Here is a 15,046-nt window from a genome sequence, read left to right as displayed (position 1 = left end):
AGGGCTCCCCAAACACGCTTTTGCTGTTTGACTTATACAAGTTACTTGCTTTCCTACAGCGTTGCTGCATGCTATTTAATAGCTGCTGAATCCCACCCAAAGGTGGCTGCAACTGTTCTTATCTAGTTTGCTGTCACTGTTTGGGATCCTACCACAGGCAGGATGCTAGAGAAAGGCAAAATACCGTAAGTTATATTATTCTGTTTGAGGTTATAACATTTGATTTCTTAATTCTGAAGGACTCCTAAATTCCAGCATATGAAATCCATAGCCACAAGAAGCAGAGGTATCAATTCTGGTCACAGTGCAAATCACTAGCTATTTTAAAAGGCTACAATACACAGCTTTCAACCTAGATTTAAACTTGCTCCTGTTAAGACATTAATACTCCTCATCAAGCTGCTGTCTATACCTGTAACATGCACGCTCCAATTACAAGGGCAATGAAATAAAGATCCCATTTAGTAGAATAACCTGATTAACATACGTAAGTTGTTAGTCGACAGAATTTTTATCGACTACTTGAATGGGGAAGGCAGCCTGTTCCCCCCCCCCCCCCCCCCCCAGCTTCTACTGTGTTTTAAACTGCAGAATTGAAGTGGGGTTTGGTCCTGGACCCAGCACGAGCCAGGACTAAGCTGGGCTGCCTGTCCAGCCAGCAGCAGTCCCTGTCTGCTTGGGGGAGAAGAGGATCACAAGTCCCTGCTGGAACCCCCCCAGGACAGGAGCTGCTTTGCAGCAGCAGCCCCTGTCCACAGGGCAGATTCCAACTCCCCACTGGCACGCCCCGCAGACAGAGGCTGATGCTGAAGCAGCTTCCCCAGCCCTCTCGTGCTGCTACCTGTAATAGAGACAGCAGCTGGGAGGGGGGGCCAGGGCAAGCAGCAGTGCAGACAGTGATGGGGGAGGGTTAGGGTTAGTCTGACCCCCCCCCCCCCCCCAGCTCCTGCTTCCACCCCTTGCTGCCTCCAATACAGAGGCAACAAAAGGGGTATGTGGAATGCGAGTAGTAGACTCAACTACTCGATAACCCTAGACTTATCAGGTAGTTGACTACTATTACATCCCTAATACCATTAAACAACTTTCCATCAGCTCAGTGGCTTTTTAAAAATACAGTTACTAACTTTTCTTATGTTGCACAAACAAGTTTTGTTCGACAGGGTATGTGAAAATCTTAACTGTATGGAAGTTAAGAATTTTAAATCTGATACTACTTTGGTTTTCAGGGTGTATTTACAGGTCATGCACTAGCATTCTTCCAGATGCCACCTGGTACACCATTCCCCAAGCAAACAGTACTCTATGCCAGCATAGCAAGGTAAATGCCTTAAGCGGGAAAGGCTAAGCTACTTTTAAATATTTAGTAGCTGAAGACAAGGTGAATGAGTTAATATCCTCTTGTGGACTGCCTTCTGTTGGGGAGAATGACTAGCTTTTAACTCACTTTGTGTCTCGCATCCTGGAACCAACACAGCAAGCTAAAGAGCAAGTTTTAATATAGCTCTTTAGTTCATACACTGCCATTTAGCATCTTTTCTAAAAGAGGGAAATCTAAACTATGTTTAAACATGAAAATAGTGAGGTTTTACAGATATTTACTATGTGGACTATGGAACTGTACTATTTAGTGACGCACAGGAGACTTATGAAATTGAACCTATAGGCTCAAACAGAATTGGAGAATAATTCTGAAGACTGTTAAGACTACTTCAATTCATACGGTCACATCAATTCATACATGCCCAGCCTTCTGTTAAGTTTCATTTCTCTACAGTCAAACAAGATACAAATGGTATGATGACTCAACTAAAAAGTTGCTTGATCAATATTCATTTTCCAGATATGTAAAGCAAACAGAGGCAGAAGCAAGTTTAAGGACCTAACTTGCCAGTGTTCAATTTTTTATGTGATTCTAGATCACATAAGCACATGAAAAGAAAAGCCAGCTATCTCCAGGATAATGCTCAGAAATGTTATCGTGAGTGGCAGTTTATGATTATACCCTTCTTACCAGTATTAGAGAAAGGGGTGCTTCTTGTAGAGAAACTCACAAGCAGTTTGTGTTCAACATTAGATGTAGTTTCTGCAGCATGGGTAAGCTATTTGTCTATTCCAGAAGTATCCCTAAATGTTAAGCACTAGGACCACTAAAAACCAGTATATGGCTTCATCTTACAAGTAAAAGCAAGGTAAGGGTGTGCTTGTGCCAGGAAAATGGGATATGCCCCAAACAGTATTGCTTCTCATAAAACCACACAGGAAAGAACCAAGAGGTAGGCGAAAGGGGCTGGCTGAGAGGGTGTTCCCATTCTTCCCCCCCCCACCCCAAATCCAGGACTGCCCCTGCTCAAGGCCTCCCAACCCCCCTCCTCAGGCACTCTTTAGGGAGTACAGGGACAAAACTCCTCTTCCATTTTTATGGGAATAGCAAGCAGTGTCCCTCTTTGTCCAGGAAAAGTACAGTTTGCTGCATTTCTCCTTCTGGCTGGGGAGTGATGAACCTTGACCTGCCCCAGCTGTGCCCTCTGGAGTGGTAGTGGCCATGAAGCTGTGCTTCTCTCCTAGCCCCAAGCTGCTGTGATCACAAAGGGGTGGGGTTGTCCTCAGGGCAATCTGTATACTGAATCTCTAATTGCCAGCCCCACCCTAGAGCAATGGATTTAAAATAAACAAAATAAAAATTGAGTTAAGGGCCTAAGCAATGCTGGGTTAGTCTTCTAATAGGTCTCTAAAGACGATGTGCCAGGGCATGTTTCCTCAGAGATTCCAAGCCGTCTAGCTTAGTAGAAAACTCCTTTGCTTTAAGGACTGATCTGGCTCTTTAAGACAGATTTATTTTTCCACTACATTTACATTTTCTATCAAGGAAACAAGTGTGGTGGTTCACTTATCTTCCACATCATTAAAATGCAGAGATGGTGGGTTATTGATCCAACTAGTATTAACATTAAATTTGCAAGCTTGTTAGTATATTGGAGACAACCTATTCCATTAATTATAAAGCAAGTACTGTGTACTCAGTAATATTCTCAATGATAGGATGAAACCTTTTCCCAGGGGACCTTTTTATTAGTTGTTCAAGAGACATACAAAGCATTACACACTGCCAAACAGTAACTAACCTGACAGATCCAGCTCCTCAGTTGACACTAAGCTGGCTAGACTCCAAGTCTCACTGCGGGCTGCCAACACAAATTTGTGAGCATTGATGCGCTTGTCCCCAACCTTTATCTTCAGATCGCTGATGGAAGGAAAAAAGCCCAGATGTATATACAGAAACGTAACCCGTGCTTAAGTACTTATGGACTTCAGATCTGTAAATATCTACAACGTACATTTAAACAGCTAAATTTCAGCTGAGTTATTTACTATTCAGTAGAAGTCTTTCATTAACATAGCAATTAAATGCCAAATGGTAGGTTTGTTCTTTTAATGGGTTAAGTGAGGTATTTTCAAGAGCTACTACTGTTAGTACCATGAGGAAAATGCAAGCTAAGCTCTGTAAATAATATTCATTTTAAATAATCCTGTAATCTGTTCATATAGCACAGACCAAAAATGATGGATGAGATGGGGAGTGGGGAGACTGAAGATTCAGCCCAGAAAATACTAAGTTGCCATCAGCTACACAAGCTTTTAGAAAACACTAAGAGGACTATAAACAAAGAACATTTGGCAGAGCAGTCAACCTGCATGAAAGCAAAACCCCAGAAATACCCCATTTCCAGGAGAGCTGCTGCCAGTCCATTAATCCCATGCTAATTTTTAGTCAGATCATTCTTTTATTCAGAAAAGTTACATTACACTGATCATTTTCTCCATTTAACATTATATAGCTAAGTTGTTAGGTTCTTGAACACACTGGATTGTTTCTCATCCATTTGTTCTTCACCACTACACCCTTGCATCCCAAACTTACCAAAGCCTTACTTGGGAATTTAAATGCTTAGACTCAAAGAAAAATTATTTTGGGAACACGAGTTGCACCACTCTCCTAGACGGCTAGAATATCAGGTTTAGAATCAGATTTCTTGCACACTACAAGATGAAAGCGTCTTTTCTGTTCCTATCCCTGTAGGACAGTGGTCACCAATCAGTAGATCCCAATCTACTGGTAGATCTTGGAGCCTTAGACAGGTGATCCTGACAGGTTTGGCCAGAAGGCTGTCAGATGCAGGCACTTCATCTGCCCTTCTAAGCACTGTCATGTTGCTCCTACCCTCTGCCTTGGGCCTTCTCTCCCAGCCCTAGGAGCCTCCCAATCCCTCCCTCCACCCAATCACCACAGAACAAAGGGGGGCAGGGATGGAGAGAGTTTGCTGGCTGCTTTTGGGAGTGGTGCAGGGCCAGAGTAGAGGTAAGCCTGCCTTAGTCCCCTGCACCACCATCCAGAAGCCACCTGTGGTAAGTGGTCCCCATCTGGAACCTTCACTCCAAACCCTGGTTCCAGTGCTGAACTCTTCCTACACCCCAAACCACTGCCCTGCTGGGGCTCTTGTACATGTCAAAGGAGGAATGTGGAACTCTGCATGCAGCCTGGGGCCAGCAGGAAGTCCCGCTGATTCTGGGCTGCTCTCCATGTGCCAGCTTTGAAACGAACAAGAGTTCCCAGTGGGGGGCTCTTGTACATTTGAAAGTGATAGCACAGCATGGAGCCCAGGTCAGCAGGGGATTCAGAGTCCCCTGCTGACCCTGGGCTCCATTCTGCGCTACCCATTTGAAATGCCACATGGAGCTGGCATCAGCTGGGGATGATGAGGCGGCATTTCAAAGGGGCAGTGCTGCACAGCTGAGCCGGGGATCAGCTGTGCAGCGCTGCTGCTTTGAAGTACCCCTTCTCTCCCCCATCTTTGCTGCCTCGGATAGAGGAAGCAAGGGGCGGGGGGAGGGGAGGGGAAGTTGACTAGTCGACTATCTGATCAGCATTTGCTTATTGGATAGTCGTCTAGTCCTTAACATCCTTAGTTTGGGTTTGAGGTGGATCCTGAATTGCATTTAAATTCAAAAAATGATCTCATTTTTAAAAAGGTTGGAGACCACAGCTCTAGGAGAACAGGAAGCTACAGACTTACTCAGATTAATAGACTATGCCTTTTTACAATGTATTAGCAGATGTTACCAATCCTGGTTGTTCCTGTTCAGAAGGATTTGAGCTTTTACACGTGTTCTTGCAGTGATTAGTTCTAAAATATGTATTGTCGTTAAATAAGTAACAGAGAAACATCCATGTTCCCTCAGTTTTAGACATGGACTAAACATTCCCTGAAAGTCAGTTTCCATATGAAATATGACAGTTACAAAAGTGAATGGTTCCAAGCTAAAAAATGGAGGGAAGGCATCAAACATTATCCTCCATGCTAGCTTGTATTTTCAATAAACTTCAGAAATAACACAACTCCTGCTCTCCACTATGTTTGCTATTTGTAGTAGCAACAAGTGATCTTTCTGAGTCACCCATATCTCAGGTAAGAGCCTGTCTAGATAGTGCCAGTAAAGCACTCTAGAGGGATGTGATCTGTAAGGGTGTGTCTAGACTACATGCCTCTGGCGACAGAGGCATGTAGATTAGGCTACCCGGCATAGGGAAATGAAGCGGCAATTTAAATAATCGCTGCTTCATCAGCTGTTTGGACGCTCCACGGTCGATATCAAAGGCATTTGTCGACCTCCCTGGTATGCCTCGTGGGATAAGACTTACAGGGGAGGTTGACAAATGCCGTTGATGTTGACCACGGAGCGTCCAGACTAGCGCGCTGAGCCAACAAACAGCTGATCGGTTCAGCGCGGCAGCCATTTAAATTTAAATGAAGCAGCGATTATTTAAATTGCCGCTTCATTTCCCTATGCCTGGTAGCCTAATCTACATACCTCTGGTCGCCAGAGGCATGTAGTCTAGACACACCCTAAGAGTGCTCCAACTGCCCTGTGTAAACCCTGCTGCTCCCTCTAAGAGCATTAATGTAGCCAAGTTCATATTAAATATTACCCAACTTGATTAGATTAGAGGGGAGGCCAGGGGACACCAGAAGGGCAAGCAGGGTGGTATGGGTCAACAAGGTGGTTAGACCACTTTACAAATCATGCTCCTCTGGTGTACTTTGCTGCACCCTGTAAGCAAGCCTAAAATAAAAATAAAGCAGCTGTCTTATTTTGTTCAGATAAGATCAGCAAACATCACACAGGAAATTTCCTATTAAGTTATCCTGAAGAATACCAGGTTTGAAGATAACTAGATTAGTCAAATTTTGCAGAAAAAAGTCAGACTGACACTATACTTGATTTTAATCAAACATGAAGGACAGTCCCTCTCCACAGAGCTCAGAATCTGAAATAACACGTGAGAAAGATTTATAGTTTGATCAATACTGCTTCTATTGCCGAGATGTCTCTTACCTATACTGCTCCTGCTCATAAAGATCAGCTACAATGGTGAGAAGTCGACTGATGAAGGAGTCACTGTCATTCTCTTTGTTAGATTTGGCAGCCAACAGAGTACATCTCCTCTCTGTATCTGCTAGCTTCTTCTGCAGCTTTACATACTCCTGGCGGAGAAGCAATAGGTGCTTCTCCAACTTGGCCACGTCCTCTGCAAAACAAGACATGCAGTTCAGCTGAAAGACTTGATATCTTTTTCTTGGCAATTGTAGCTCGCTCCCTCCCTCAATTTACTGTTTGTATTTCAGCAAATCTGTTCCCCTTAGTTTGCTCATGAGCGTTCTCTCTAAATATCACTAAACCCTCATTTTTATGACTGGTCAAAAATAAATTTGCAAGCAGGCTGGAACCCTTAGAATGAATACCTACAGTGTTCTACCAACTCAATGGGAATTGGTTCAACATTAATCAGGCAGATCCTCAAGTTTAAAAAAAATAATCTCACAGACAAAGCAAAAGCAGACATGGGGTTTTTGAAAAATAAGTGATGCTCAATGCAGTATTGGGGGTTAATACAGGCTCAGTCTGAACTTCTTCCCTACTGGAAATGGTTCAAACCTTCCCCTATCTCCCACCCCAAAAGCCAGAGATCTAGACCATTCCACTGCAGTCACAAAGATCGCAAAGCCTCAACAGTACCTCTCTTCAGGAGCCCATATCACCGAACATGTTCAGATTATTGCCCCCCCCCGCCAAAAACAAAACAAAACACACAACACAAAACAAAAAACAAAACAGACACAAAGTATGCATATATCCTACTTTAAAAAAAAAAACACTTCTCCAGCATTACCACCACCACCTAATGACCTAGAAACAGAGGGCCAAAAATTTGATCCATGCTTGGCAACCACTATATTTAACTCAGAAGTCCCATCTCCCAGCTAGTGCAAAATGGATTTGAGTCAGATTATGGATGTAAACTCTTCCACAAAGTTTCTAGATAAGGCCATTTTTGCTTTAACATGATTTGTATTTCAAGTCAGTACATGTTGTTTCCAGAATTTAAAAGCATACTATTATGTACCTTCCGTATCTGGATAAACCACTAGCTGAATCATTATAAAGGAGGAAAAAACCACATACCCCCCCCCCAAGACCTAAGCAAAAAAATCCCATATTGGCAGTGGATGAGTTTAGATAAGCCAGGTCTTCTCTAATTATAATTTGAGATGGAGTGAAATGCTATTGCACCAACTAGTTTGCATGGACAAACATGCAGATATTGACACTTGCATACAAATATTTCTAAATCGCTTGAATGGTCCCCCCCGATTCTTGCACTGAAGGGAATATTAATTTTAATGAATGACAGAGTCAATCATTAATACACTCGTTAAATAACCTGGGCAAACTGTAGGAAGTTTCCTTCTAACACGCTAACTTGGAATTAGGGAGACCATCACTAAAAGATTTTAATCTTCTGTATTCCTATACACGCTTATCTTTTCTGCCTTACCTCTAGCATGTCAGACACAGGCTCACATTACTTTCACATGGCAAGAGAGAATCTAAATGCATACTCTTGTGCTGTACAGTTGGGTAACTAGAGATAAGTGACTTGCCTGAAGTCACAGAGCAACTGTGATGGATAGGAGGAGTGCTGGCCAGCACTTGATGACTAAAGGATTAAACTCAGATAGCTAAGGGTGTTGGCAGGGAGCCAGAAGAACCAATGAGATCCAGTGCTGAAATTTGAATTATAAAATGTACCTGCTTGTGTGTGTGTGTTATAAAATTTACCTCTGTGTGTGAGTTCTAAGTTAGGAGGTGGAGGAAGCAAGATGAAGTAACAAGACAGAATTAACACGCCTACAAGGAATATTGGGCATGGGAATGGACTGGGCCTTGAAGTACGGATCATTACAGATTGATCAAGATATTTGTTTTGTTGTTTAGTTAAATTTCTCTATGTAAAATCCATATGCCTCCCTCCCCACATTTACTATATCTAAGCTGCACCAGAAATACCTCCCCCCTCCCCCCCCCCCCGCCCCCCGCTGGTGTGTTTAGACTACAGGGTTTTTTGAAAAAAGTGGCCTTTTTTTGAAAAAACTTCCCCTGCTGCCACGTTTTCAAAAGTAAATCGAAAGAATGCAGCAGTTTTTTTGACCGTGGAAAACTTCATTTTATGAGGAAGAACGCCTTTCAAAAGTGCTCTTTTGAAAAAAAGGCACTATGTAATGCAAACTGTGCTTTTTCAAAAGAGCATCCAGACTGCCTGGGTGCTCTTTCAAAAAAGCAGCTTGCTTTTTTGAAAGTACTGGTTGTAGTCTAAAGCCGTAGGTTCCCAAACTGGGGGGCATGAACAAATTCCAGGGGGCCACAAGGCAACCCAGCCTCACCTCCTCCCCTGCAATCAAGTTTTGCTGCCCTGATCAGTTCTTTTTTTGCTCAACAAGTTTTGCTTGGGGGAGCGGGGGTGGGCACTTGAGGGTTTTTTAAAAGTCAAAAGGGGGTGTAACACCAAAAAGTTTGGGACCCACTAGATGCTTTTCGAAAGAGGCTTGCAGTCCAGATGTAGCCTCTGTGGTTTAGTTTGCTTTTTTCTTGTCTGTAACACCTAACAATTAAGTATGCTTTATTAAGTGTAGCTTTGTTAAAAGTTACCTTTAAGGCCATGATTTGTGTGTCATGAAAAGTAACAGGGGGTCTGTGCATGTGCCTGCCTATGACTGAGAGGTCAGCTATTAGAGATTGCAGTTTATTTTGTGTGTTTTTTTTCTTCAAGCTCTTGTGATAAATTAGCTTGGGGTACCCCTCGAGGAGAAGTTCAAATGTTTCTTCATGGTTTTCAGGGTTTTAATTCACTTGACGGTGGCAGCCTCTCCCCCAAAGCCAGTGAATCTGTGATTCTGGGGAGATTTTGTAAAACAGAACCTATAGAGGCAAGGTATTTAAGGTCTCTTGTGGGCCCATTCATTCTGCACTCGGAGTGCCAGAGTGGGGAAACAGCATGACACTTACAACCAGCCTCCCATTAAGCACATTACAGCCAGTCCCCGAGTTACAAATGCGCGATCCTGCGCTTACAAACAGCGCAGTCACATTTAAATGGAGTCCGACTTACAAACAGATCGAGTTATAACCAAGTGTCAGTATGTAACTCGTTCGTAAGTCGGGGACTATCTGTACAGGAAACGCCCGCCTTACAATGGCCTGAATTGCGACCCCACAAACTTACAAAAATAGTCGTAAGTGTGGAAGGGGCCAAAAACCCCTGACTTGTGTCCTTGGCCCACATTTACGACAGCACACGGTGCCTATCAAATGGAGGTTTGTGTTAGGATGCCCCCGATTTGCAATGCTTCCTCAGGATCCGGTCCCATCACAAGTGGGAGGCTACCTGCACAAGATGGTTTGCTCTACCTGAATTTGATTTTAACAGGAAGGGCAGATAATCAGTTACAGCTGTACTTTCTAGGGTTGCCAGGTGTCCGGTTTTGAACCGGACAGTCTAGTATTTGAGCTTTCTGTTCGGGAAACAAATTAAGAAAATATAAATATCCAGTATTTTCTAAAGATGTAATGTAGATTGTGATGTAATGTCAAGTGTGTCCAGTATTTTTGTTGAAACTATCTGGCAACCCTAGTACTTTCTAGAAAGCACATCATGAGCTACTGCTAGAAAAGTCTTCAATTTCCATTGCTGTTACTAGGGATGTGAATGGTTAACCAGTTATGATTAATGTGATATTTACTGGTTATGGTTAACTGGTGGGGACTGGAACCCCACCTGCCCCCTTTAATCAGTTAAGCATAATGTTTAACTGGTCAACCAAACAGGATTTTACATCTCTTCCTGTCACTCTGCAGTCAGTGCCTATCAGCGCCTATCAGCTGCATCTGAGAATGTACAGCCCATAACATTTGCCTTAGCAAGGATGTACACTTAGTTTTAAAAGTTGATTTTGTGCAATGCCAATGCACAATTAAGCCATCACCCACAGATGGCCACTGCAGTTTGTGGGCACAGCCAGGACGAGGGGCGCAGGTCCGCTCACTGGAGCGGGTCCAGGGTCATCTGCACTTTCTGCTTGTCCTATGACAAAGGAACAGCCAGCGGTGTTCCATACTAAGGAGAGAGAGCTTCAGCCCCCTCCCACCCTCATTAAAGGGGACCTGGGTCGTGGGAAGCTCATGGCTGAGGCTAGGGTTGACAGAAGACCCATTCCATCAGTAGCAGCACCAAATTAGAAAACTTGCTACTGTCACTGTTGTCCATATTCTAACTAAAATCCTAAAATACTGGCTCGAGTCTTCCTAGTCTCCCTTCAATTTAGCAAGCCTCTCTACCATGGGCTTACCCACTGGTTAGGCATTCTCACATCCACAAATGTTTGTTGGTATAAAACTGAAACTTTAAATTATTGTAAACTAACAGTTTAATTCTATCCCTGGTGAGTGAGGAGATCTAATCATGCCTTGACAAGCCACTATTATTGCTCATTGTTTGCTACAAGTTAACCAGGAAGGTCTCCACAGAAAAAGCCAGGCATTGGCTTATTTTGCATGCACGGGTCTGTGCACCCTGCATGTTTGTAGAAGTCAGTTATTACATTCACACACATTAACCTTATGAGTTGTACAGCATACTATGCAGCTACAGTTATTATGAAAACGAAGCCCTTATTGTCTAGCCATCATTGATGATGGTAAGTCCAGAAACAGTTATATAAACTTCACTAGTTTGTCACAAAAAGTGCTACTTACATCTAGTGAGGCTGTTGGCCAATTTCCAGCATAGTTATTTCACTAATAATTTCTCAGAAAGCAGACAGTAGCTTTCAACGTTTACCAGTGTCAATTCTACGCAAGAATCTCATTATAACTATACATTAGTGTGAAGATTCTCTTCCACAGGATTTCCAATACAATTGTGGAACACATTTATAATTTATGTTTAGTACCCTTCTGCAGAAATAAGACAGCGACAATAAGAAAGCAAGAAAAGTACTATACATTTAAGAACCTATGGAAAAAACATCAACTAGGATTATGTTAGCAATTTAATAGTAATGTTGATACTGTGTGAATTTCCAGATTTTTTAAATGTAACAAAGGACACTATAATTGTCTCCCCAAGTGTGCTCAGTCAGTGCTTGGATACTGAAAATGTAAGTGAATTTCACTTTCAAATTCTGAAGGATTCAATGTTCAGGCTATAGACATGACAGGAAAAGACTGTTTAAAAAGCTCTCACCTGGAATGTGTTGAAGTTGGCTAAATAAAAATACAATCTTCCTCCTAAAATCAAGTTGTTCTACAACAGATTAATAATGGATTACTTTTGTAAGGCTACTTTGACTTGTCTGGAAAAGCTAAAGTGCTTGCTTTTCTATTAGATAAGACTACAGCTGACAAGCCTAAACTTTCCTAGAAGACTTTAACCAAGTTTTTCCTGCCATATATTCCAATCCTTGAATCAGCAAAGGGCAATAAAGACCACAAGGACAAGCAATAAAGTATGCAGCACCAAGTAATACAGGAAACTAACACTTTCCAAAATTCCTGGTAAGCTAAAATATCAGTAGCTTTCATACCCTGTGAAGGGGTTTAAGAGTGACAAGAAATACAAGTACATTTCTGATAAGGCCAGTTCTCTTGCAGGAGCCAACTCTCTCCATTTACAGGGTTGTTCTGTTCTTATCTGAGAAGGACAAATGTGGAAAAGACCTTACCAAGGCAGGTTTCTTAGAGTAACATCTCCATACTCACAGAAGGCTAGACTTATTACTATCCCTTCTGACAGACACACTGAAGAATCTGTAACAAACAATCTATATACATTTGAGTAGGAGTGGCAAATTTGCAGTTGAACAGAAACTGAACTAAGTGTATCGGTTACCTCTTCTCCCAAAATTCAGCTCTCTACACAATGCCCCTTCCAGGACCCTGGCCTGTTCTCATCTGTAATACCTTCCAGGTTCCCACTCCAGGATCTTGAGCCTAGTATTACTTCCTCTTATCGCCAATAAATCTTTATTCAGGCTTTCCCCACCTTCAGGTGCTAGTCCAACAGCAGCTGTTGCACACCCTTGTTGCCTATGTAGCTCCCAGTGGGAATGGGGCCTATCTCAGGGGGATAGGTATGTTAATGGTTAACCAGTTAACTAAAACAGGGTTTTCCATTCCTACAGGAGACAGCACATTTCTTTGCCAGAGTATCCCCAGAAGCAAGTGTAGATCTTGTCTACATTAGAGATAAGGATTTCAAGGTGTCAATCTAGTGGCATGTACACTGCAACAACATAAGAGTGTTTCAATCAACTGAAGTTACTAATAACCCATAGGGAAAAGTGGGACCCTTTATCTAACCTAATAGAGGGTGTACTTTGGGTACTAGAGCCAATCTATCCCCTACCACTATGGCTGCTGCTTGCCTTATAACCAGACTGCAGACCAGTTGGAAATGGCTGGCTTTGTGCTTTTGGCTCAAAGCTAAACAGAATTAATTCAGAGACACTTTGAAGAGCATAACTCTCTCATTACTAGGGATGTGAGTGTGAACCCATGTACACGATTAATCTAAGAGCCTGGGCTCATCAGTAACCTTCACAGTTACATGCAGCAGGGGGGTGGGGCAGGAACCAGTGTACATGGGGAAGCAGGTTTCCCACACATACCAGCTCCTGTGAGGCCACCTGCCCTCTTGTGCTGCTGCCTCTGATACAGAGGCAGTGGGAAAGGGGAGGGAGATAGGATATAGAATCCAGTATGCACAGCGCCCCATATGTGCTGGCTCCTGCAGAGCCACCTCCCTCACCTTTCTTCTTGCTACTGAACTCCAACCGAGGCAGCAGCATGTGGGGGACAGCATGAGGCAAGCACCAGCTCACATGGAACCACCTGCCCTCCACCACTGCTGCCTCTGATACAAAGGCAGCAGCATGGGGAGGGGTGGGAGCCGGTGGCCGCAGGGAGTCTGCTTAAAAAAAAAAAGCTACTGAGGAAAGGAGCATTTTAGAACATACTGTGGACATGGTATCATGGCTGCAGTCAGTTGGCAAACTAAGGAATTATATATCTGACAACCATTTCACCCAACTCCACAAGAGCAAGTCTAACAGAGTTTGAGGGCTGGCAGGCTGGACACACGGATTGTTGTAATAGACCAATAGAAGTTAACAATTTTCAAAAATTACAAAAATTTCAAACATTACACTTGCATACTATTTAATTCACAAACCAAACTGGTCCATAGACAAAAGATCAGAATGTGTTTCTCCAAGACTAACTGGGGCACAGATGGGCTTAATTTTAAAAGCACCCACTTTTTTTGAAAACTGTGCTTATTTTTCTAAGCACAAACCTAAGTTTATCAACTATGAAAAGTTAGTCAGAAGTAACTTCATTTTCTGTTGACTTTATGCATTTGACAGCTCTTTGTATTGAGTCAGTTTCTTTTGTGGAGGAATACAGAGTCTTTCATGCTGAACACCTCAGTAATGCCCCTAAACACCAGGCTACCATAAAACCCCTTATAATTTAAAGTATTTGTATTTCAATGAAAAGTTTCAGGATACACAATTTAAGGGTGCTCAAATTGGATTTTATTAAATTAAAATTCAGTTTGAGTACCTTTAAACTGTGTAAGCATTAGGTTGTGTTTTCAAACACTAAAATAATGTTTTAATTTTTAACTAGGCTTGCAAAAAGTTAACATTCATTTGTTTTTACAAAGTGCAAAAGCTCAATGCTAACTTTTTTTTTAATTGGTGGAAAATGTAATCTTGTAACTGAATTATTGTGGCTCTAAAAGACTTTATGCAACTTTCTACAAAAGAATTGATGAGCTAGAGCACCACTAAGCTTTACTTAATTTGCTAGCGTGATAAGCTTCCTGGTAAAAATGATCCACCCGTTTGTTTGAAAGGGCTGCCTTTCCCAGCAACATCTCATCCCTTTGAGGATTATCTGACTCTTAACTTCTGTGGAAGGCTTCCCTACCAGAATCAACAGTGTTGATATCACAGACCCTGAGAGGAGAGACCAACACTAACCCCAGCGTCCTGGTCACCACTTCCTTCAAGAGACAAGAGGGAAAGAGAAACTAGGAAATTGACTCTCCCCCTGCTTCCTTGGGGAAGGGAAAGAAATAAGGCAGGCAATGGAAGTTACCATCCAAGTTTGACATAGGAGAGACCCCCCCCCCAAGGGACATGGGACACCCCCCCCCCACAAGGGACATGGGACACGGACACAGACCCCCACAAGGGACATGGGACACGGACACAGACCCCCACCCCCGACTAGGCGCGCACCCCCCCCCCCCCGCAGGCTACTCACCTGAATCCCTGCCCCCCCCCCCCACACACACACACTTAAGCGATGACCCCACTGACCCCAGGCACAGGCGGGATCGTCGCCACCCCCGGCCGGGAGCGGGGCCAGGGCGGCGAGGGGCCGGGATGCCGAGCAGGGGATGCCAGACCCCCCGCCCCCCCGCCTAGGGAAGTGGGGGGGACACCTACTTGCCCGCCGGAGCCGCCATGGGAAGCGCCCCCCCCAGGCTGGGGGACCCCCCGGGACGAGACGCCCCCTGTCGGGACAAGCTGCGCCCCCCCCATTCAACCGCCGGCACCGAGCAGGGCTCCGGCTGGCAGCG

The 15,046-nt window shown here is 43.6% G+C and overlaps 1 protein-coding gene across 2 annotated transcripts in view; it reads right to left on the bottom strand.

Moving 5' to 3' along the window:
- ANKFY1 (ankyrin repeat and FYVE domain containing 1) overlaps positions 1–15,046 on the bottom strand; it is a 51,163-nt gene that overhangs the window by 35,911 nt on the left and 206 nt on the right. Inside the window, exons 1-3 of one of the 2 annotated variants that reach the window (XM_075904371.1) lie at positions 14,909–15,023; positions 6,397–6,589; positions 3,126–3,244 (exon numbers count right to left, since the gene is read on the bottom strand). In XM_075904371.1, coding sequence (XP_075760486.1) covers positions 3,126–3,244; positions 6,397–6,589; positions 14,909–15,008 — 412 coding nt within the window. In that variant the 5' untranslated portion in view covers positions 15,009–15,023. Of the gene's footprint in view, positions 1–3,125; positions 3,245–6,396; positions 6,590–14,908; positions 15,024–15,046 lie in introns of those variants that run through there. The other variant, XM_075904372.1, reaches the window with a different exon arrangement.

Source organism: Pelodiscus sinensis, chromosome 21 (genome assembly GCF_049634645.1).
Source record: "Pelodiscus sinensis isolate JC-2024 chromosome 21, ASM4963464v1, whole genome shotgun sequence".
Taxonomy (NCBI): Eukaryota; Metazoa; Chordata; order Testudines; family Trionychidae; genus Pelodiscus; species Pelodiscus sinensis.
The sequence above is the reverse complement of the archived record's forward strand: the minus strand, read 5'-3'. Positions and strand labels throughout refer to the sequence as shown.